General features: G+C 41.5%; 1 protein-coding gene across 3 annotated transcripts in view; it reads left to right on the forward strand.

Moving 5' to 3' along the window:
* Positions 1–25,497, forward strand: part of LOC102303056 (plexin-A1) — a 315,477-nt gene that overhangs the window by 178,994 nt on the left and 110,986 nt on the right. For all 3 annotated transcript variants that reach the window (XM_042224566.1, XM_042224568.1, XM_042224567.1), the window contains exon 9: positions 5,751–5,865. In XM_042224566.1, coding sequence (XP_042080500.1) covers positions 5,751–5,865 — 115 coding nt within the window. The remainder of the gene's footprint in view (positions 1–5,750; positions 5,866–25,497) is intronic.

Below are 25,497 nucleotides of genomic sequence, written 5' to 3' on the forward strand. Positions count from 1 at the left end.
GCGCTGTTACTGCCACTGCAGCTGTAACACAAACCCGCGTGTCATGCAATACTCTTCACCTTTCACCTCAAAATCTTTGACCCGCCCAACAACCACCTCCGCCTGCAGGGAGCGGAGTAAAGAAGTCGCTGCTTTCAGGGGACGGTAATTGAGTCATCCTCGTGGGCGTGATGGGCGGATGAAAGCCCAGCGTAGAAGCACAACAGCAAACGCACAACAGTGGTACTGTATCAGCACAGATGCACAAGCAGAGCGGGCCTGCAGGCGAGCGCCCAGACGGGCTCAAAGTTGGATGCGGGCACCAGCATCACCAGCAGTGCACACGCTCATGCAAACACACAAAACAGGTGCACGCACAGTCAGAGGGAGCGCACGCAGACAGAAGCCACAGTACTTGGCGCGGGTGAATTGCGCTGTGAGCTGTTTACATATACAATATCCGAAATTTGCATTAAAAAAAGAGGTTTGGAATAGTTTAATTGAGCGTGCGGGAGGAGGAATAATATATAGAGAGGCATAGAAACAAACAGGTGGCAGGGTGCTGGAGGGGGAAGGAAATTCACATTCTGGGAGAGCTGGAGACGGGAAAAGACGAGCGAGAAAGAAGTCTTCAAGAGGAAGAAAGAGAGAGATAAAGCCGAGTGTTGCCGAACGAAACAGAAATTGTGCCCATTGTGTCGGGAATAATGCGTCCCACACAGCTAAAAGGTTAGCGCCACAGCCTCAGGCCACCATGACCATTACAATATGAAAGGGCTGAAATCTATGCAGTGAAAAGAAGCACTCCAGGGAGGGGGACCGGCTCACACTCCAGCCCCTGGAAAAGGCTCTTATTTTGAGGCCCGTCATTCCCCGTCGCCCCACTCTTTATCCACTGCTAGAAAAAAAAAGTTTATAGTCAAACTTTTCTGTCATTACATCATTACTTGTTGATATTAAGACAATAAGTTGTTGGTCTGGGTTTTAAGTGAATGTGACCTGGTTTAATTAAACTGAGGGTTGAGACTCGCAGACTTACTGCTTTTGGACATTGCCGTGACAAGATGCAATAATACTGTATAATGAGTCTGAGTCCCCTGGTGAGAATCTAAACTTCTCATTTGGCTGCCGTGCTGCTGTATAACTTAATGATGTATGCATCATTTTATTGCCGCTCACTTTGGAGCTTTATTGGATAAAACACAAAGAGGCCTATTTATAGACCACATAGCACAGCCAGCCTACCCCAGGTTCCAAGCAGCACCGTGCACATGAAGCACAGGCAGATATCTGCGAGATACATTATCAATCCAATCAGAGGTTCTAAATCAAAATCACGCTGCGCTTATAGCTGCTTCAAGTACTGATTACAGCGTTAAAAGCTTTCAGCTTCATGCCTCAAATGGGTCACTTTTGGGCCCACCACATGCTGACATGTTTGTTTGAGCTGCAGATAAAAGCATAGCCTGCAAATTAAGACAGAATTGCAGTTTTATCCGTGACTTTATCCTCATTGACCAGATTTAAATGAGGATATGATCGTTCCCTCCTTTCATATATGCTTGAGCGGGGCCGTTGCACGCACATCAACAGCTTTGTTCCATCGATCCATCCTCCCTCGAACAAAAGCTTGGAGAAGATGAAAAGGCGTTTGACCCGGAGCTGTTGCTGGGCCTTGTTAAATAGCAGGGGACTTTATTGACTGCACTGCAGCAGCGCCGCCACTTACCCAAGCCGGTTGTCCAGGCATTGACAGCTCTACTGTAGGACAAGTCTCCACTGCCCAGGTGACCCAGGAGGAATGCCTCGATGTCAGCACGGGTGATGACTTGCGTGCATAAGTTTGCCTTAGCTCGATGTTGTAGTCTGAGCTCTCACGCTCGTTGCTTGTGAATGTGCGCGCGCACTGCCCTGCAACGGGAAATCGATCAAGCCCGGAGTTAATAGTGAGGAGGAACTGGCTCACCAGCTCTGTTAACAAACATCAGACTGTTAGCATAACCTCAGTCCACCCTTCCCTCCATGGAAATCCACTGGCATTGATTAAAAACCTCACGCCGCAGTTCAGTCTAGTCTCACCAGCTTAACTCTGGCTATATGAAGCCTTTGCCGTTGCTTTGGTACTCTGGCGCGGGCGATTTAAGAGTTAACCCTCGAAAATCTAAAAAACCAAGGACATAGACCCGAAGACAGAAAGAGGATTAGGCTGAGATCCAATTTAAAGTCAGTGTTTCCGGCAGCAGGGTGGCATTGTCAGCTGAGCAATTGTCCTTCAGCTTGGTGGACCTGGTTTGCGTTACTGTGGTGTTCTTGAACTAGACTTATCAGAGATCGCTTGTCAGTCAAACTAAGAAGGTGGTGGCTGAGGTTTTTATATCTCTTGAATCTTTTTTCCCAACTAAGTACGAGCTCTTTTTCACTTTCCTGTCCAATCCTTTAAAGCCCCGGGGAATTTGGCTTCAAGGGTGCCATAAAATACTTGTTTTAATTATGTTTTACTTTCTTTTTCTTGTTTTGTTTATTTGTTTTGGTCTTTTAGCTCAAGATATTCCTGAGCAGAAAATCTTGGTTCTATATAACGAACAACCACAACAGGAAAGTAACACAGGCTTAGAAAGACAGCGCTATCAAGAAACGATGAAGTTGGAGGTGGCAGTAATAACCAGATGCTGGTTAAATAAATAAAAAACAAAAATGAAAAAAAGACCCCGCAGGTTCTCAGTCAGTTCCTCTGGTGGGTGTGGGTGTTATCGGAGGTCTGATTGAGTGCAGTGACAGCATATGGGAGTGAGGACTGACAGGACATGTAATTAGAGCTTGCTTTTCTCAAGCCAGTTAAGTGACATTTAGTTTAGAAGCGGTGTAAAGACTGCATAGCTATGACTTGTTTTAATTGAAAGATTTTTGGGGGGGGATTTACTGAACATTTCTATTTCTGTCACTGTATTTTTTAATTTTTGTATTTTTCCTTGACAGCGAGCTTGAATTTAAGCGTTCTCTCTGCAACATGTTTATGAAGTGAACACTTTCTCTTTGCTCCTGTGGGTGTCAGATGATTGACAGAAAGCAGAGTGTAATTTAATACACTGCTGATGTGAAATCACTTGAGGAAAGTGATCAAGTAGAGACTTCAGAGCCAAAAAGTAATTGAACAACTTTGAAACTTCTCATATTAACAGCATTACTAGCCATGGCATTTTCCCTTCCCCTGCTTCTTTGTAGTGACCATGATAGCCTTGTCTTTGTCTGGTAATCCATGTTTGAATGTGTATGCATTCTTCTTTTTTTTTCTCTTCCTCAAGTTATAGAAAAACTGGCTTATCTTGGTCTGCCAGCTTAGTTTAACTTTAAGCCTCCAAGCATGGAGAATACGAAGGGAGGAGTGGATCACCAAGGATTCCTTCCTGCTCTCTCCTCCTGGCTGTTCAGTAACCCGCCCTCTGGCCTTGCTGACAGCTCAAATAAAGTCTTAATGAAGGAAGCTGCAGTTGTGCTTCTTGAAAATTTTGTGCTACTATGTTGATGCAAGTCAGTGCTGGGCTGCCACGGTGCGATAAGTCGTGTTGATATTTCAAATGCACCTACACATGTCCATAATCTGCAAAGAATGCAGGTCATAGTAGCTGGACTTCCTTCAGTGCATTTTATGCTTAGAATTCTGCAGTATAGAAATTTTGGATTGTCTCTTTGGCTCAAATGTTGCTAAATTCAGTTGTGCAAAAGTCTTAAGACACCCCACATTTTATTTTTCCTTTCAAAGACTTTCTTCTCAGTTTTTAAAAAAATGGTCTTGATCAATAGTTCTCCAAAGTTTGTGAAGGTGTTTTAAAGTTTTTCTTTAGACATTACATTTCAGTCCAGTCATTGTACCTGACTAGAGAATGTTTTTTGTTTTCTTTTTCATGTTTGTTTGTTTTTGCTTGTTAAGCCTCTTAACAGTGATCTATGAATTAAGGCATTAAAAATGCACCTAACCAGGGTTGTGTCTACACCTAACAGAAAACATAGCAAAGAACCAGTTTTAAATGATATCTTTAGGCACTTTGTTGCTAACCACCTCTCTCATTATCACATAGTTTGTCCCACATTTTGTTTTGTTTATTTGAATACATAAAAAATGCCATAAAATCATTTTGTGCCAACAATGTGATTCCCAAAGAGCTATTAGCTGATAAGCTGAAAAACCTGATACTGGGGCTGATAGATGCATCTAGCTCTCGTGCTGATCCATCAATGGTTCACTCTGAAGCTTCATCAGAAATGGTCTCAGTGGAAAGGTGGCTGTCAAGACACCATTTTTAAGGAAGGAAAACATGGATAAAAGGTTGAGATATGCCAAACTAGACATGAACTATACTCAAAATCAGTAGCTAATTTGAACTTCATTTATAATTGTCAGTCTGTATATAAGACATCATTGCAGTGGAGGCTCTGACATGGTGTCAAAAGTCATTGAATCAAAATGTACCCTCGCATTTTGATCCACCATGCATTGCCATGTGGAAAGCATGTGATTGGTTCCAATCACCCTGCCAGTGCAGTCAAAGCACACCTGGAAAACGTACAGAACAAACGGAGGAATGCTATCAGTCATGGATTGGCCTCCCCAGAGCCCAGACCTCAACATTATTGAAGCATCTTTACAGAAAACAGAATAAAAGGCAGCCAACATTCAAAGAAGAGCTTTGAATGTCCTTCAAGAAACCTGGAAAACTATTACTGAAGACTACTGAATGAAATTAAAAGAAGAGAGTTCAGGCTGTGTGAAAGAATAAAGGTGGTCATGCCAAATATTGGCTTTCAAGCTTCTTAGAATTCCAGGTTTCAAGAAATCACTGGATCTACTCTATAACAGTTTTTCTAGCAAAATATAAAGAAATGAAAGTGACTCAATCCTTTTGCATTAGCGTTGCCTACAACCAGTAACAATAAGGATGAATTATTGACATTAAGGACAATAACTGGCTGGTATATGATACATAAAACATGTAGCTGCTTAAGAAGAATGAAATACATTATGTTATCATTTTTGATCTTCATTACATTATGCCTTCAATTTTCAGGAAACATAGATTTATGCTCTATTGCCTTGAAAGAATGAGAGACTTCAATATCTGAAACGACCAACAAAGTCAGCTCTATTTCTTTGCCTTTCACTCTCTCATTAAGGGAAAGCTGTGATTGTAGTAAGGAACTAGCATCTATCTGTCAGTGCAAATCTTCTTATGCATCTTTAGAGCCTATAGCATAAAAGTGTAATTCCTCTTTCTGGTGGTGTACAATTATCCTTAAATGTAAACTGGATGTTGTGACAAAGCAAAGTATAATGTATATACTTGTTTTTCCACTGGTTTTCCTCACATCCAAATAACTCACCACTGGCCACAGTTTCTCCTAGTTTCTGCCTGTTTCCATTTCCTTGGGCATCATGGGAGCTCACAATTATGAGACCGAGGTCTGTCACATGCCTGCAAATATTCATTTTGAACTCATAAGCATTACATTAGCAGACAGAGCAATGTTGAGTCTGTCACGGGGCAGCAACCTGTAAATATAAAACCATAAAACCTATGTTCAGTTTTCTTCTTTACAGTTACACTTTTTTATGTCCTTCATTGTAGCTTGTCACTGGAAGCCACTGTGGCAGGATCAGGAAACTCAAACTCCATTAAAGGACATTCAAGGATGTAGACACAAAAAGACACGAGTGAAATAAATACATAAATCATGGAAACCTCATCCTTTCTCTCTCCTGTTCTGGCTTGCTGCAGGTGCCTGTCCTGTGTCAACGGAAACTTCCCCTGCCACTGGTGCAAATATCGCCACATGTGCACACAGGATGCCAGCGACTGCTCCTTCCAGGAGGGACGAGTCAACACCTCAGAGGTACGGCTTTGAGCATGTGCACACACACAAGTGCTGCTGAGCACACGTAGTTATACATCCTCTATAAAAGACAGATTCAGAAGATGCCCTATCAATGCAACACATGGATACATTAATGAGTATCAATGGATTTGCATACGCACAAACACACACACACACACAAGGAAGTGGTGGCATAGTAATGCCAAGGGTGCAGCTGTGGCCTGTATGCCATCTGAGTGTGTGTATATGAGTATATGAATGAGGGCTGCTGAGAGTGGCCCAGCAGCAGCTGTTGTACTCTAAGCAGCACTGGATTTATTCACTTATAAACAAGTCAGGGTGAATGGGTATGCAAATGGCAGAGCGCGCTAACGTCCCAAATGTTATATTTGCATGAAAACCCTCATCTATCCATGAGCCGACTCGCTCTCGCAGTCCCCGTGTCTCTGTCAAGCTCCTCTAATTCTAACCGGCTCGCTCGCAAATGCAGAAATTCGCTCTGACAAACACAAACACACAAAAAAAAGAAACCTCAGTGCCTTCAGAAAGTTGTACTTAACACCCAGACACCTTCGCTCTAACTTTCAGGCAAAGAGTTTTGATGTGCACCCCTCCCCCCCACACACACTCTTTTCCTCTCATTCTTGTTTGTAACCTTTTCCCTCTTTTTTTCTTCTATCTTTGCTCGTTTCTTTACTCTGAGTAACTGCGTGCTGGAAGCAAGCATGCTCAGCCTTTTATTTGATCTCTCGCTCCTCTCTTCATCACTCTCTCCATCCTCTCATAAAGCCTCAGTTGTTGAAAGGATATCATATCAAAACTAAAACATTCAGCTGGGCGTGCGCAGCGTAGATGGGTATAATGCGCATTCACATATTTAGATATACACAGGTTTACACACCTGTTTGTTGTGTGAATTTTTCCCTGCATATTGGTGTGTCTTTAACTTAAGACAGTGAGGTAATCGTGTATTAGAATTTTAAGTGTATGAACGGTGCTGCAGTTTCAGGCATTTGGTGTGAGTGGAAAGGGAGACGGGGGTGTGGGTGCGGAGAGGATAACACTTGACTCCACACAGCCTGCCATCACAAGTTACGCCCTCCTGTAAATACCAGCCTGACATCCAACCTTATCTACTTCACAGAGCTACACCAATTCAGCTTTTATTTTTTCTTCTCTTCCTATTTTTTTTCTTTTGATATACTCTTTTTTTCCCTTTTTTTTAATTCGGTGCAGGCATCGCCATGGTTACCAAGCCCTTTGAATGTCAGGAGGGGTTTGTTGAATTTTGATAGACACAAAAACACACATGCACACACATTTGTGCCAACCCCATATCCTTACATGGGTTTTTGTTGTCATTAACAGCACATAGAGTGCAGATACATCTTAGTTATTTTTATTGTGAGGGATGCATGTGTGCTGGTGTCCACTGTAAGGAAATCTTACCTAACCCTGTTAAATAAAACACTAGCAGCTAAATTTGCCAATTTTACAATACACCTATGCCTTCTTACTGCAGATGTTGACTTATATTACTATCACACAAGTGATAACGTTGGTTGGAGACCAGCACCCCCATGCACCCATCATGACTTGAGCGATGAACTTGCAATCTTGTTGCTTTTTAAAGGGTTGCTTGGAGGACCGAGGGAAGAGCCAGTCTGCTGTGCGTCTGCAACTGAATGTGGTCAAGTTGGCAATTTAAAATTACATTTAATCTTTGATCATGTTTAAACATCAACAATGTCTTGCAATCTGTTACCATCTACATATGTAGAAATTCACATTAGCTACTTACATTCAGAGTCCAGCCAGAACCTCATAGATCTGAAACAGCAATTCCTCCACAAATAGTGACGTAGCTGCTGCAGGACAGTGTTTGCACTGCAAAATGACATAGGTGATCTTTAACCTTTCTTTTATATAGGAATATAGCCCGAATACCACCAGTTAGCAACCAGTTGAGTCGAGTTCCCTATTGCAAATTGATGCATTGCTCTCAGACTGACTCATCAGTCGCAGTCAATCAGTCAGACTGATTGATTGCAACATGTTGGCATTCTGTCTGTGTTTAGAAATGAGACAGCAGTCATTTGTAAACTTTGAGCAGTCAGTCTGAGAGTGATTGCAGTCAGTCTGAGTCGGACGTGATTATTTGGTGAGAGGCAACTTGTGCGGTCCCACTGCAATAAAACGTGGTTGACCAGACTACTAGCTATAAGTTGCCTAATGTGGAAAAAATTCATCGCGATCACTGGGCAACCATTAGTTTTTACTGGTTGGGAGGAGCTTGCAGTCCTTAGCTATTAACTAGCTATCATTAGTCACATCCCTGACAATTAAAGTTTAAATGTGTCATACACGTATGTTTTAGTACCATGACTTAAGAGAGAAAAAATAGGTGAATAGATCGTAAAAGTTTAGAAAATGGTCAGTAAAGATTCACAAAGATGATACATTACTGTGAAAAATCCTATATATTTAAATCAGTTTGTTACCACGTAGCCTTATGTTTCCTCTCTCTGGCTCTCTCTCATGGATCAGTAACAATTTGAAGTAATGCATAGGCTCATTTGGGCCAACAGCGCCTTTTTTTTCAGTCGTTAAGCGTTTATCTCTTCTAGCCACGATTTTGTTCCAATTTGCCAGTTCGTAGCCCCTGCTAAAAGCAATATTGCCCATCACCGCTGCCTGGAAAAGTTTCCCCCTGTGTCATTAGCAGTCAGTTGCCAAAGTGATTGAATTCACACTACACTGGTTATCTTCCCAAAGGCATTTGTCATATTTCTTGAGGCTGACTTGACTTCATATCTGATAAAAATCATAGCATGTGTTATGTGAAGCTGCGGCATAGGTAAATCACACACGCGCGTACACACACACACAAAAAAATTCACATTCACAACAGATAACCACTAATGTATAATTTCCTTTAAAGTAAGTATAATTCTCTGCTGTCACTTCCTGGATTTGTAAATATATATAAATCAGCTGTGTTGTGACAGCAGATAAACAGAGAGGCACATTAGGGGCGACCAGGCAGAAAATTGCCAGAGTTGGAGAAACACTTGAGAAGGCCATCAACAGAAATGCATATAAACACAAACAATGAGAGAAACAAACACCAGTACAAACAAACACAGAGACAAACAAATTTGCTCTGCTCCGATGAATCCCAGCATCGGTCCGGTTGAGCCGACTGGGTCGACGCCGGGCCCCAGGGTTTAGGTTGAAATGACTTCATTTCAATTCAAGAAAACAGGAAAAATAAGACAATAATAAAAAATGAACATGGAAAAAATGTAATAGAAAAACAGGTTTGTTTGCATTTATTTTCCTGTCTACACGCTTGCCTTCTTATTCATTTATTGATTGCAATTCGCCCGCTTGTTAATTAAGCCATTCATTCATTTTGCATGTGCTTTTCACTCAGGACACTTCATGTCCCACAAATGAATTAATGCAGTACATGACTGGCAGCAAAGACAGAAAATAGCTGCCAAATAACATCCCCTGATGGGAGCTTTGACAGGAAGAGACTTATCTCTTGTGTGTGTGTGTAAAATGCTCCATGCAACAACAGTTTCATCCTTAGCCGTGACCCGAGGTACTCGTTATTGATTATACCTTTTTATTGGCTTTGTGTTGTTGGATTCGTCAGAAATGTGTGCAGTGCACGCACCACTGGGGTAACAAATGAGTAAACTCATATTGAACTTAATAAGGCACTTTTTTTTTATGTCTAATCAGGCTGTTTTTGAATTTGCAAGTATTGTGGCCACGTGCAGCCTTATCATGTATGTTGGAAGGTTTTCATAATACATCGCACAATATACGCCGATCAGCATATCATTCTTACCACTGACAGGCAAACTGAATCAGACTGATTATCTCTTCATCATGACTCCTGTTAGTGGGTGGGGTATATTAGGAAGTAAGTGATCATTTTGTCCTCAAAGTTGATGAGTTTGAAGCAGGAAAAATGGGCTAGCGTAAGGATTTGAGCGAGTCGGACAAGAGCTAAATTGTGATGCTAGACGGCTGGAACAGAGCATGTGCAAAACTGCACCTCTTGTGAGCTGATAGCTACTGCAGTGGTCAGTATCTATCAAAAGGTGGGGAACCAGCCACAGGGTCGTGGGTGGGCGGTCGGATCCAGCAAACAAGCTGCTGTAGCTCATATTGATGATAAAGTTATGCTTGTTCTGACAGTTTTGCTAGAAAACACTGGGTCCTGCCATCTATGTGGATGTTAATTTATAACATACCACCAACCTAAGGATTATTGTATTCCCTGCTGGTTGTGGGGCTCTCTCAGCAGGATAATGCACCACAAAGCATCACCTCCTCGCAACTTCCATGACTTAAAGGATCTGTCCACAGCACCGTCAGAGGTATAGTGGACTCCATGCCTGATCCATTTAGTAAATAAACCACTATGCAGGGGATCTTTACACTTGTCTTCCTTTATATCTCACCAGTACCTTGAACACACGTCCACAACTGCAGACACTTACCTTTATTACCATGCAGTGTTTTGCTTTTTTTGTCCTCTCTCTTTTTGAAGGTGCCTGTGGTTTAGTTTTGGCGTGCAGGCTGTATGCCAAACTTTCCTTAGCCAAGATACCAAACCCAGAGTCGTTCCTGGTGTATTTTTCGGAGTGTGAGTACAAATGTTAGATAGAAAGCAGTTAGACATATAAAAAAAAATGCTTGTATGAATGAGTGAATGAGACAAGCTGTATAAGGTGCTCAAGTAGAGTAGAAAAGCACTATGTAAGAACCAGTCTGTTTATCATTATCTTGTTGTATTTATATTTATTTGTATTTATATCTATTTTATAAGTCAAAACTCTTCAGTTTTCACTGGGACAGTGATCTGTCAGCACCTATGGTAATAAAAGGTAATGGTATGGTAATGGCAGATGACCCTAATATACGTGGGTTGGAGATGTTTTCTCTGCAGGGTGGAAAGGCTTACTCTCCCAGATGTGGTGAGAAGATTGGAAAAAGAAGAAGAACTCAAAGTAGACCCGCTGCTTCCCCCACACTGAAATGAAACAATCTAAGTAGTTCAGGCACTTGCAAAGGACGCCCCCTGGTTGCCTCCCTTTACAGCTATGCCAGGTACAGCCAGCTGGGCACAAGATGCTGGAGGGATTCTGTCTTCCAGCTGACCTGGGAGTGTCTGTGGATTCCCCCAGGAGGAGCCAGAGGAAGTCTGAGCAACCAGGACATCTCTGTTCCACCTGCTACTGGAAATGTGAACCAGAGAACAAACACTTTGTGTAGCTTCTAGTCTATTTTAATTTAAGACGCTACCTGAGTGATGTCATGTGCTGCATCAGTCACTCTGTAACTGGAACTCACAACCTTTGCCTGTTCGTATATATTTTTTTCTTTTTCTTTCATCCCTTATCTCTCGTGTCTTCTCCTCTTCCTGGAAGCCTGACCTCCTTTAGCTTAGTGAAACACAGTAAGTCTACGATGCTTCGCTGTCTCCCAGGGGAGTGCACCAGTGTTTTTTTTTTAGCCTGGTTGATAATTATTCACGAGTTGTTTTAGGCTCCAGATGTAGGAAAAGTTTATAGATATGTGGATCAGCGTTGGCCTTCGTGCCGGTAATGAGTGGATGCATCAACATGATGAGTGAATTGGTCAGATGGTCGAATGTTTCTGTCAAGTTTCGACGTTGCTGCAGAAAGCACACCAATAGGGATGAATGCATGAAGGTTCATATGGTGCATATAGCCGTAAGCCAGCCGTTCTGTGCATGTATTCCCATAGCATTCCTGCATAAAAAATGCATCTCGGCAGCCATCTCCATACAAGTATCCCTCTTTGATCTCTAAGCTCTTTTCTCTTGTTCACCCACTCCCTCATTCCCTCAACAAGTCAATTAGCAGGATGCAGACACCCATCTCTTTTTGTCTCGCAGCTAAGGGTGTCACGGTTACAGCTGTCTTTCCTTTGTTTCTGCTTGCTCAAACTCAGGCTGGTGCACAGCTCTGAGCTGCCCAGCTCGGAGGTTCTGAAGCTGGCACTGAGTAAGCCTCCCTACTCCCTCTGGGTCTCTCTCTGGCTGAGGGGAGCTGCCTGCCACTGATAGACTCGACTCCGTGTGTGTGTGTGTGTGCGTGTGTGTGTACATGTACACATGTGTTAATTATTCAAAGTGTATTAAAGCTTAAAGATGCATCTCCAGATGCCTCTCTGATCGGTGGCGTGTTTAATGGAGAGAGACAGATGAGATGAGAAGCGAAAGGTGGAGCATCCACAATAAAACATAAGTGGGGGAGTGTTGCTGTGGCCTAGTTGTGAGAAAGGAAGATGCTTTCTAATCCAACCAAGCACCACATTTAAGAAATTATGTGCACACTTGACAAAAAATGCAAACTAAAACTACTCCTGAAATTATGAATTTACCCTCCTTAGTGCTAGATTCTATTAGCCTGTTCACAGCACATACTAGTTATTGCATATAAATGGAATACACTGCTTCTGGCCATGCCTCTGAAAGCTGTGTGAGGATGTCCCTCAAGCATAAGTGAACTAAACAGAATACGAAAGAAAGAGAAATCCTCAAAATATGGACTAATGTAGAAGAAGGGGTCAGAAGTTAGACTGAGATTTACTTTTAATTAGGTTGTTATGGTATTTGCTCGTTTTAACTGTCTTGATATGCCTGAAAAATGACAGATTGGAAATCCCATTTGTCCATATTGCTCAAGGCGAAACTGTCGACAAGCTTGTGGGATTTTGTGCTGTTTTTCGGTTGGGTTGCAAAAGGCGAAAAGACGGACAGTGGAAGTGGAAGGTTAAAGATATGCACAGGGAAGGTAAATGAAAAAGACACAAATGGCGGACGTTGCTGAAGGAGCAGCATTAGCATTCGATGAAAGGACGAGAAACACAGTGGAGTGGGAGCAGGACGACGCGAGAGATGCTTAACCATTCAGGAGATGAAAGGATACTTGAGGGTCGTGACACCACCCATGGCTTGTGTCTCCTTAGTATCTACTCAATAATTCTATGTCATTTATCTCTCTGGCCTACTTTAATCTTTGCTTGAAGCTGGGCTGCTTAAAATGACTTGATTGTGTCAGAACTTTACAGCGTTTGCTTACGTTCGTCTTCAAAGCTTGAACGGGAAATGCTGAGATGTCACTGATTAAGTCACGGAGGATTCATAGCTACTTAGGCACATGTCTGACGTCTGCTCATGGTTTTTCTCGAGTTAAATTTTGTATTTTTGTTTAATGAACTAAGCCTGACAAATCCACAGGGGTACCAAGCGAGAGAAGTAGATAAACAGTTTGCAGCACTCATTTATTTTGCAGTCCAAACCAAACTGAACTGCTTTCCTGTGTTATTTTTTTTCTCATCTGACCTCACTACTCCTTCATGCCAAAGGCTTAATGAACCTCACTCCACTATTGTTTTGAAGGCACCCGAGTAATCACATGTGCGAAATTGGTTGTGAAAGAATTTTGACAGTGCCCAGTCTCAGTGGGTAAATTTAATGGCCATCAGACTGTTGAATGGTGCAATGAGGAGTAGAAAGAGAGCAATTAACAGGGGTATCGCTACTCTTCAGTCCCATTATTCTATGCTAACCGACGTTTTTAGCTATGAGCAAAAAAAAAAAGATTCTTTTAAAACATTCTTCAAAATGAGGCTTTAGCCTTGGGGAGCCACATGTTTAATGTAGAAGCAGTCCAGTTTACAGCAGGTAGCCTGTGGTTATATTGATTTCACCTTTGACAGATCTGCCAAAGTGGACCAAACATAGTCCAAAGAAACTTGATTCAGCTCAGTTTTATTTATATAGCACCAAATCACAGCAATAGTCACCTCAAGGCTCTCTCTGCTGAATCACACTTGTTATTAATCTCTGGCTCTCTTCCACAGCATGTCTTTTGTCCTGTCTTCCTTCTCTCACCCCAACCGTTCGCAGCAGATGGCCCCGCCGCTCCCTGAGCCTGGTTATGCTGGAGGTTTCATCCTGTTAAAAGGGAGTTTTTCCTTCCCAGTGTCGCCAATGTGCTTGCTCATATAATTGTTGGTTTTTGTCTCTGTATGTATTATTGTAGGATCTACCTTACAATATAAAGCGCCTTGAGGTGACTGTTGTGATTTAGCGCTATATAAATAAAACTGAATTGAATTGAATTGGCACTTCATATTGTACAATGATACAGATAGTCGAAGGAGCTTGCAAAGAAAAGCGTCTGGACTTCTTTAAGTTACTTGAAGTCCAGACGCTTTTCTTTGCAAGCTCCTTCGACTACGATGACCTGGATGACTGAGAACCTTCACAGACAATGATACAGATAAAACCCCAACAATCGGATGACCCCCTCTGAGCAAGCACTTGGTAACAGTGGAAAGGAAAAACTCCCTTTTAACAGGAAGAAACCTCTGGCAGAACAAGGCTCAGGCAGGGACAGCCATCTGCTGTGATTGGTTTAGGGTGAAGGGTCTGTGGAAGAGAGCCAGAGATGAATAATAACTAAAGATTAAATGCAGAGTGCTGTGTAAACACATAATGTATGAAAAGAAGTGAGTGAAGAAGAAACAGAGTGCATCATGGGAAGCCCCCAGTAGCAGAGGCCTATTGCAGTGTAACTATGGGTCACCTGATTCAGGAATAACTATAATCTTTATTAAAAAGTAAAGTTCTAAGCCTTTTTATGTGGAGAGGGTGTCTGAATCCAAACTGGGAGCTGGTTTCACAGAAGAGGGGGCTGAAAGTCGAAGGCTCTGCTTCCCATTCTACTCTTAAATACTCTATGAACCACAAGCAGAGCAATGTGCTTTATTTGGGTGATACAGTACTGTGAGGTCTTCATCATTCACTAAAAAACCTCTGATGAACACATTCTTGGTCTTGAATGGTAATGCTAATCGCACCCGAGGGCACTCAAGTTCAACCAGTTCAGAGCAGTCTGTCTTTCAATCTTGTAAGATGGATGTAAGGCTCTGCCGTGGTGTGTCGCATTGTGCAGCAAAACTACACGGGATTTGCTGTTAATACAGTGTAGCAGTACAAACTCCTCTTTAGTGTCTGACTGCAGGTTTCCCTTGAGGTGAGAAGAGAGAGGTAATAAGTTGGTTTGATTAAAGGTAAAGGGGGTAATACAGCTGGGTTTCGGGTTTTTGGTGGAAAAATAAAATTAGGAAATTCCTCATTGGTAATGAACCCAAGGTGTGACTTATGTTCATGCATTTAATTTAAGTATCTGCATTTCACTTCATAACAGTGAAGTCGATCTCTTTCTTTTTACCTCTTCCCGTACATGCCCTCATATCCCCTGTAGTAAAGGGCTGCGAGTGGGTGGACACACCAAAAGGCTTCCAACACAGTTCAAAGTGTCTTTTATTGAACAGAAGAGCTCCTAGGCTGGTGCGATGGAGTGCCTGCCCTCCTTCCACCTGAGACTACGTCTGAGGAACTCGGTTCAGTTGAGCAAAATAGATGAAAAGTTTTCCTGTTGAAATGAAGCACAGGGGGATGAGTCGCAAATCCAGAATAAAAGATGAAACGGGTCTGGCAAAGAGGAGCGATCGCTTTTAAAACTTTTTTTGGCCCCAGTGAATTTGCATGCGAGATACCGCAGTATCTTTTGTTGCGAATTTTGCTGCGTTGTCTATTGCTCGACCCGGGACCTTAGGGGACCTGAGAAACGCATTCCCTCGTCCAAAGACTAGCGGAGGAAATCAACTCTCAGGAAGGTTTGCATCACAGGCTTTTCTGGTGACCTTGAAAGGTTTGGATGATTCTCAGATGGGTCACAGAAATCACTTATTATTCACTGGGTCACAGTCTAAAAGAAGGGGTTGTAAGTCGGTTTTTGGTTGGTTCCCACATGGCATGGAGCACTTTGTCATTTTCTTTTCACAAGATGAAACAAAATTCATCAAATTTTGATCCTGAGGGCTAAGAGAGAGAGACAGCGAGGGAGAGAGAACACAAGGCTGTACTTAGTGAGACCATCCTGATCACTTCTTGTTATCTGTCATGTATCCACTGTGTCACCCACACACACACACACACACACACACACACACACACACACACACACACACACACACACACACACACAAACACTCAAACAGAGAGTGTGTGGGTCTTTTTTTTACAGGCTCCTATTGATCCACTAGCTGATGCTTATCATCTACATCCTCCTCTTTGACCATCCGGACTTGATAGCATCCTGATAGACACACAATCACACTTGGTCATCAGAGATAGCACACAGGACACTGCTATTCTAATGGAGACATGTGAGGAAGAGCCTTGTGCAGTTACTGGGGTAGAGCTCTTTTACAAGCAAACGCAGTATGCTGCAATATCTGCAATATCTGCAATATCTGCAGCTTGTTTTTTGTTTTCGGAAGAAAAAAAACAAGCTGGAGTTTAAAAAATGATATGTGTACATATATATATGAATACAGAGGCACCAATCTTGGCAGCAGAGGAACAAGCTCTAAGCAGATCCATAGAGGCTGCTGTCTACCACACGAGGCCAGACCCCAGGTGTAGGCTGTGCAAAGATGCTCCGAGACAGTCCAGCACAAAAACAATACAGTGGCTTGCAAAAGTATTCGGCCCCCTTGAACTTTTCCACATTTTGTCACATTACAGCCACAAACATGAATCAATTTTATTGGAATTCCACGTGAAAGACCAACACAAAGTGGTGCACACGTGAGAAGTGGAACGAAAATCATACATGATTCCAAACATTTTTTACAAATAAATAACTGAAAAGTGGGGTGTGCGTAATTATTCTTAATTATCGTAATTATCCCATTTTTCTTTGCAAAACAGCTCCAGCTCAGTCAGATTAGATGGACAGCGTTTGTGAACAGCAGTTTTCAGATCTTGCCACAGATTCTCGATTGGATTTAGATCTGGACTTTGACTGGGCCATTCTAACACATGGATATGTTTTGTTTTAAACCATTCCATTGTTGCCCTGGCTTTATGTTTAGGGTCGTTGTCCTGCTGGAAGGTGAACCTCCGCCCCAGTCTCAAGTCTTTTGCAGACTCCAAGAGGTTTTCTTCCAAGATTGCCCTGTATTTGGCTCCATCCATCTTCCCATCAACTCTGACCAGCTTCCCTGTCCCTGCTGAAGAGAAGCACCCCCAGAGCATGATGCTGCCACCACCATATTTGACAGTGGGGATGGTGTGTTCAGAGTGATGTGCAGTGTTAGTTTTCTGCCACACATAGCGTTTTGCATTTTGGCCAAAAAGTTCCATTTTGGTCTCATCTGACCAGAGCACCTTCTTCCACATGTTTGCTGTGTCCCCCACATGGCTTGTGGCAAACTGCAAACGGGACTTCTTATGGTTTTCTGTTAACAATGGCTTTCTTCTTGCCACTCTTCCATAAAGGCCAACTTTGTGCAGTGCACGACTAATAGTTGTCCTATGGACAGATTCCCCCACCTGAGCTGTAGATCTCTGCAGCTCGTCCAGAGTCACCATGGGCCTCTTGGCTGCATTTCTGATCAGCGCTCTCCTTGTTCGGCCTGTGAGTTTAGGTGGACGGCCTTGTCTTGGTAGGTTTACAGTTGTGCCATACTCCTTCCATTTCTGAATGTGCTCCGTGGGATGTTCAAGGCTTGGGAAATCTTGTAACCTAAGCCTGCTTTAAATTTCTCAATAACTTTATCCCTGACCTGTCTGGTGTCTAAATCCAATCGAGAATCTGTGGCAAGATCTGACAACTGCTGTTCAAAAAAACGCTGTCCATCTAATCTGACTGAGCTGGAGCTGTTTTGCAAAGAAGAATGGGCAAGGATTTCAGTCTCTAGATGTGCAAAGCTGGTAGAGACAAACCCTAAAAGACTGGCAGCTGTAATTGCAGCAAAAGGTGGTTCTACAAAGTATTGACTCAGGGGGCTAAATAATTACGCACACCCCGCTTTGCAGTTATTTATTTGTAAAACATGTTTGGAATCATGTATGATTTTCATTCCACTTCTCACGTGTACACCACTTTGTGTTGGTCTTTCACGTGGAATTCCAATAAAATTGATTCATGTTTGTGGCTGTAATGTGACAAAATATGGAAAAGTTCAAGGGGGCCGAATACTTTTGCAAGCCACTGTATAACCAAGTGGCTGGTGTAGTATATAGGAATATCTGTAAATGGTAAATGAACTGGTTCTTATGTAGCCGAGCATTCAGAGCACTTTATGCATTTGCCTTATTCACCCATTCACACATGAACTTGGATGAACTTGACTAAAACTATTTGCAAACCTTCAAAAGTTTATGTGTGAGTGATTGCAGTCAAACCAAGTTGGACCACAACTGTTTGGAGAAAGGTTGCCTCCCACCAGGTGACCTGTGCACACTCAAACTCTTGGCAACTTCTTTTATACAAAAAAAAAACTCCATACAGTCTCCAGCAACCACTTATTTAATAATCTCAGGGAAGTTCCTGCCCTACTTCTTCTCTAGTGTGACTTATAAGGGATAATAATCACTAGGTGTTACAACGATATAATAGACTAATAAGATTATTTGTGTTTTGCTGCTTCTTTCTTCTTAACGACAGCTTCCTGGTGCTTCCTGGCAGGTTAGCACAAGTTAATGTGAGCTTCAGTAGCTGCACACTCTTGCCTGCGTCCTTTCCAGGGAAACAACTATTGTTTGGAACAGCAGAGCAAGAAGTGGTTCTGTAAGGGTTAAGGTGACTAGTGACAAGGAAGTGCAGTGCAAAAAAAAAGAAACATCATCTTCAAAATTAATTAGCCAAATATTTCCCAGATACCACTGCTGAATAAAGCAGACAGTAAAAGTCCAAGTGTTACATTGCTGAAAAATGCAGGTGCTGCACATATCAGAATACACACTAAATCAAATTGCCTGCTCCATCTGCACAGCATACGTTATTATTCTGGAGTGACAAAGCCCATGAATGGTATTGTAGAGCAGCTGTGCTGATAGATGTGTCCATAGATATCACTTTGTTTCTGGCCTTTGTTTCACCTTCGTCTTTGGTTTTTTACAAAAGAAGAGCTTCAGCATTCTGTGCACATGTGGCCTCAGGTTGTCTTAGTATATCGTGTGCTCTATGAATACATTTTGATCTGTCTTTTTGATAGAGATACATAAAAAAAAGCTTTGTTAATAGTGAGAAAGTGGCAGTTTCAAAATGAGGCCTCATGAACTGTTTGTGCATCTGTGGGATAGAAAAAGATCTGTTGAGATTACAAACAGGATCCATTGCACAGCTGGTGAGCAAGTGTGTTACTTTGTGTTACTCTCTAAGGACTTAACTATATTGGTGTCTAAAACTGAGACATTGCTCAACAGATGACTCTTCCTCTCCCTCCCCTGGGACATGCGGTCATCATATCAGGTCCTTTTTCTTTCTTTCCGTATGTGTGTGTAAGAGCGCTGGTCGATGGGGTCTCGCCCCTTCCTTTCTGAAATGGTTCATTGGACTGTAACGCTAATCCGCTGGGACCCTCTACACCACGATGACCCCCTCCCAACACTCACACACATAGACAAACACACGGGCTCCCTCATCCATCATACTCGGTGGCTGTCTGCGCCTCCGAGAGGTGACCTCATTGGTGACAGCCAGCAGCCAATTGGGGCTCTCGCCTCATCTCTGACATCACTGTAGATGTTTCCATCCTGATAAAACCAATTAGAAGTGAGGAAAAAAAGAAAGTTTACGAAATACACTATATTGTTAGGGCTGAATATAGTAAAACAAATATCACCTTTATTACGGGTTTCATCCCTTCTTTGTTCTTTTAGCTTTACTGTTTCTAAAGCAACAGGGTAATTAAACATTATAAATACGTGCTTGGTGTTTCTCATTCCTCTCTGTATCCACATCACCGTGTTTGTTTTGGGAGCCTGCGCGATCTTCCAAGTGTTTCACCCTTAAGACATCTTACCCCAGCAGCCAATGAGGAGTGCGAGAGACAGATCGAGGATAACAGAGTATATAGAGAACGAGCAAAGGAAGGCTGCGGAGAAGAGGAAAAGTCAATAGGAAAATGCAGCGAAGCATCGTAGACAGCTGGAGTTCATGACTGCAGGCATCATCGTGTTTCAATAAACCACAGAGCAGGTAGAAAGTGGCGGGTGGGTGGATCAGTTCCTTGGAAGATATCAGGAGCAGAAGAGGAAAGTGAGGTTGAAAGAGACTAGGAGACAACAGTGGGGTTGGGATTGAAAGAGAAAATGATGTGTGACTAAGCCACTGGGAAATAAACACGACCTTGGATAAAACAAGTGCATCTAAACCCTCGTGGCTTTAATTATACAGGGCCTAGAGCTAAATCCCAAGAAACAATGGTGATATCTTAAGAGTCTGCAGAATCTATAGTTCCAACTCAGACCAAAACTACGAATATTTTCTGTATTTTATGCATTTACACTCGTTACGCCAGGTAAGTTGTGGGGTTTTCTGTATGTTCATTATTCTTAAGCACGATTTCTAAAGAACGCGTTCAGGGATTTTATTCAAATTTAGCACAAACAGTCACATTGACTGGAGTAGAATTTAGTGGTCAAAGGTCAAGGTCATTTGACCACCAAATTGGTCGATTCTACATTGATTGAAGTTTTAGTATTTCCTCTGAAATGACAGATCACCACGTATCTTATTTGGCTTATGTCAGCCTTACCTGCCTTCTCATGCTCTGTGATCACACTGCATGAATCTGTCTCTAAGCTCTTTAGCATTTGCTAATTATACACCTTTTTAGTTTGCAGGCTAATACTTTGCAGTCTTTGCACATTTTTAAAGTTTTAAAATGTTTACATTACGTGTAAAAAGATCTGGTTTAGTAACACTTTTTAATAAGGATTATTAATAAATTGTAACTTGGTAGTTGATTAAACTTTGCTTAATAGTTTTAGAGTCAACAGTTAATTAATAAAGCTGTGAACATGGTTTGTCCTTGTTTGTCCTTAGTTTGCGGGCTAACACTTTGCAGTCTTTGCACAATTTTAAAGTTTTAAAATGTTGCTATTTTTCATTGCAGTTTAATTGAAAGTGTTTGTGGAAGTTGTTAATTTTCTACTTAATGGATAAATATATTATGTGTGACTAAGTATAGTATGTTGACATATGCATTTTGTGAAGTGTGTCTCTTGTCCAGCTTCCTTCTCTTCACCCCTCAACCAATCACAGTAGATGACCGGTTCAGGGAGGAGGGGTTTCTTCCTGTTAAAAGGGAGTTTTTCCTTCCTACTGTTGCCAAGTGCTTGCTCAAAATGGGTCGTTTGATTGTTGGAGTTTTCTTCGGATTTGGGTCTTTGCCTTAAAATATAAAGCACCTTGAGGCATCTGTTGGCGTGAGTTGGTGTTATGTGAATAAAATTGATGGACTGAATTGAATCAAAGTACGTTGAGACAATCTTACTTTAGTTTGGACTATATAACTGAACTGAGTTATAACAACATGACAGTTCCCGGACTGTTATAGCTTTCTAATTCTCATGGAAATGTTTATTGATGGCTCTCCTTTATTCATGATTTTCAGCCACGATTTTTTTTATCTTGAATGCCGAAATAAACTGTGCTAAAATGATGGCAGACATTAATATCTTCATTATTTGCAGCAGTACGTTTGCTGCTGTGGCAGTAAAATGTAGGCAGTGATGTCATTGGTGGTTTTTGTCCTTTAATAAGGACAAATTTCAACTTCTGCTAGTTTTTATCTATATACATCCTCCCATATGTCTACCTGTTAAATCAAATATATTTAAAAACTTGGTTAATGTTCTTCCTAAAATAAGTTTTGCAACTTAAAAAAAAAAGGTTAAAGTCTGTGGGCCTACAGATGCAGCTGACAGAGACGTAATAGAGATTTCACACTGTTGATATGGAAGAGGAACTCAGATTAATTTCTTTCTGAAGGCTTACCTTCCCACCTTTGATCACAGTATCTGTGTATTTGGCCCCAAGGCTACTGTAAAACACTCCACGGGCCGAAGCACTAGCTTACTGAACAGAGCCAGAGGGCAAGATTTAGCTTTGGATCAGTTTGTGCGTGCGTGTGAGAGAGTGAGTGAGATGATAAATGTGTGTGTATGTGTGTATTTAGTGCATATTCATCTAGATGTAACGCAGCCTGTGTCTCTGTGTGTCTGTATTACCAGTCTGGGAATTAGTTTGGAAAGATATAAGCGCTGTGTACAGCTCCCATGTTGCAGAGCTCCTCCCCTGCCTCGCTCTGCTGGGAACTTGACCTCCTTGACTCTCATCCCCCACTTTAATAAACGAGTGTATGGCTCCCAAGACCTCGTCTCGCCTCCATATCTCCTCCCCTCCTTCCTTTTAACTTCACCTCCCTCACCCTTTCTCATCCAGTGGTTTATCACTGCTCGTCCTCTGCATCACCGTTCTTCTCCGGCTTTTGGTGCAGTAAATTTGGATCTCAACAAGGCATTTCTCTAGTTGTTTTTTTTAGTACTGATACGCAGTTTTATGAATATTCTAAAAAAATAATAACACTTTCTTTAAGTGTTAAATATTTGACATTTTCATTCATGTTTTTTTTTAAAATCATTATTTATTTTCTTGATCCTTTCAAGTATCCATCAACACTACACTGATGGTCATTGTAATGCTTTTTTAGCCCATTATATTATCATTATTAACATGTACTAATCGTCTAGTAAGTACTTCACATTACTTTTTACAGTGTTCATCTGTTTCTTGTTCTTAGTGTGCATTACGTGTAAAAAGATCTAGTTTAGTAACACTTTTTAATAAGGATTATTAATAAATTCTAACTGGGTAGTTGATTAAACTTTGCTTAATAGTTTTAGAGTCAACAGTTAATTAATAAAGCTTGTCTAATTGGCTTTGTTTAATTAGTTTTATCATTTATTGGGGTGTAACTGTAAAGATTAAACTGTTTATAGAAAAAAAAAGTGTAAATGGTTATGAACTAGTTTATCATAGCCCTGATAAGACGCATGTGTAAAAGCTGTTTTAAAGAGCGTATATGGACACAGGTGATTGGTGAGTCCATCAGACTGTGAACATGGTTTGTCCTCGTCCTTACCTGCCTTCTCATGCTCTGTGATCACACTGCATGAATCTGTCTCTAAGCTCTTTAGCATTTGCTAATTATACACCTTTTTAGTTTGCTGGCTAACACTTTGCAGTCTTTGCACAGTTTTAAAATGTTTACATTACGTGTAAAAAGATCACGTTTTAATAAGGATTATTAATAAATTGTAACTTGGTAGTTGATTAAACTTTGCTTAATAGTTTTAGAGTCAACAGTTAATTAATAAAGCTGTGAACATGGTTTGTCCTTGTCCTTTCATCTTTCACCATTCAGTCAGATTTAGGCAGAATAAGTTGCTTAGGGTTTAGAAAAAGATGCAGGCTGCTTGTGTGAATGAGACTGTTTGACTCTTGCTGCTCCACGTGCATCATGGAACCAACGCCAAAGCAATAATAACAGCAATATTTAGGAATGAGGACTGAATCACTGATCAGTAATGAACTTTAATAACTAAATCATGATATTATTTAGAAATCCTTAGGAACAAGAACCTCTGACACAGTGCGAACCTCTGCCAAGGCAGCTCACTCTCTGGGCAGCATTTACTGTTAAGGGAACAGTTTTGTATTTTGTATATATTCATTTTATTTCCTTTGTTCTTTTCAAACATAGTTACATACAGTAAAAGCACATGGAAAGTGAAGGCTTTTGTTATTTGTCAATTTTAATTGACAACACTGATCATGCACTTTGGGGTCAACTTGAAGGAAAGACTGAAGGAAAGTGAGGTCAAAGGTCAAATATGACATGATATTTGGATACAAGCTATGACGTGATATTGAGAATCCCCACATGCCGGTATCATTTCTGAAATGTTGCCAATACAACCAAAGGTAGTAGAATTTAAACCACAGTTGTAAAGATAAAAGACATCTTATTTGACCGTTTGACCTTATTTGAGGTCAGAGGTCAAATGTGAGATGATATATTGACAACACGCACCACACTTGTGAGAATCATAGTTTTTATGTTAAGGCTTTTAGTCAATTTTCAACCAGTAAATCAGTGAGTTGACCTTGAAGACCTCGGTGGACGTAAGCCAAATTTTTAATAGATTAAGATGAGCTCACTCTACACCCCTGCAAGGCTTTATCAGAATTCATTCAAAACTTTTCTGAGTTATCGTGTTTGATAGCACGTATGCAAACTGGGGGAGGTAACAGTTGCACGTTGTATTATCTAAAATTTTAGGTGTATAATTGTCCTCAGAATATATATAGCTGTTGTTGTGTTTTATCAGTGCTGAGTGTCCCAAAGTGACCCATTATTGTAAATCACGTTCGATTTTTCTGTAGTGCTGATGGGAGGATGGATGAAAAATCACCAAACGTGCCTATTTCCTGCACAGCAATCAGCCAACCATTTTTCAGACACGTAGCAGATCGATCTGCAACTTTAGATGAGTGGTGACATGAACATCACTTTCATTTTGTTATTTATTGGGGATAAAAGGACACCAGCGTGGGGTGAAAACGAGGCCAGAAACAATGTAAGAGGCAACAACCACAGTGATGAGCAGTTGGGGTTGCAGTATCGCAGCCTGCACCTGTAACCGTTTGTGCTCTTTGTGCTGCTGTGCTGGTCCACATTAGAGTAGCACATTTGTGTCAGTGTAGAACTGTAGCATGAAACTTTTGTTGCTGACTGGTAATAAAGTATCACAGTGTCTTACTTGATACATTACACTGGCTATGATAGGTTGCGTATAATTCCTGAAGTAATTATTTTTATCACGCAAACTACTGATCTAAACTTTGATGCTTGTTAACAGTAAATTGCTGCCGTCTAAAGCTTAATTTACTGATACTTTCCAGTCTGTTTGCAGCACCTATTATAGGCTGTTAGGCCTAGTTTTCTGATCCATTTATGCCTCCAATTTTTGTCTGAAAATTGCATTTGTGATTGGTTTAAATAAAGATTGCCTGATGGATGTACAGTTCAACCGTTTCGCAAGCAACACAATCAAAGACTGAGAAACAAAGCAACAAAGGGAGAGAGAACGCTACAGAGAACCTAAAGATCAAGTGTGAGCGACAGGAAGAAAGAAAAGAGAGGAGAGAAGGAGAGGGATTAGAGGAATCCCCCAGGTAGAGAGATTGTTGTGTCTCATTGTGTAGAACCGCTCCGCTATCTGATGCAGACTCAGCTCTGACACCTGTCACCACTCCTAATGAAACAGCTCCCACAATCCTCTGCTCTCCAATCTTTTGTTCATTCCCGCCCTCCTTTGTGCATGTTTCCCTCTCTTTTTTTTCTTTATTGGTTTGTGGAATTGTGCGTCTTTGTATTCTATATGTAGACCCTATGTGGGGAATGCCTTTGTATGTTTGCTGAGGGATGTGTGTGCGTATCTGTTCCTCAGAGAAATGTTGCGCTGTGCTTTTTAGTCTGACTCTGGTGCATCAGCAATAAGGAACAGACCTCAAGAGAGAGAGAAAGAGAGAGTGTGTGTGTGTGTGTGTGCGTGTGTGTGTGTGTGTGTGTGTGTGTGTGTGTGTGTGTGTTGCTGAAGCAATAGGGACCAGTGAGGGCAGCAGGGAGGCACAGATGTGAAGTGGCATGCATTTGTGTGTGTGG

This window comes from Haplochromis burtoni, unplaced genomic scaffold, assembly GCF_018398535.1.
Source record: "Haplochromis burtoni strain Fernald_Lab_line unplaced genomic scaffold, NCSU_Asbu1 Contig_141, whole genome shotgun sequence".
Taxonomy (NCBI): Eukaryota; Metazoa; Chordata; class Actinopteri; order Cichliformes; family Cichlidae; genus Haplochromis; species Haplochromis burtoni.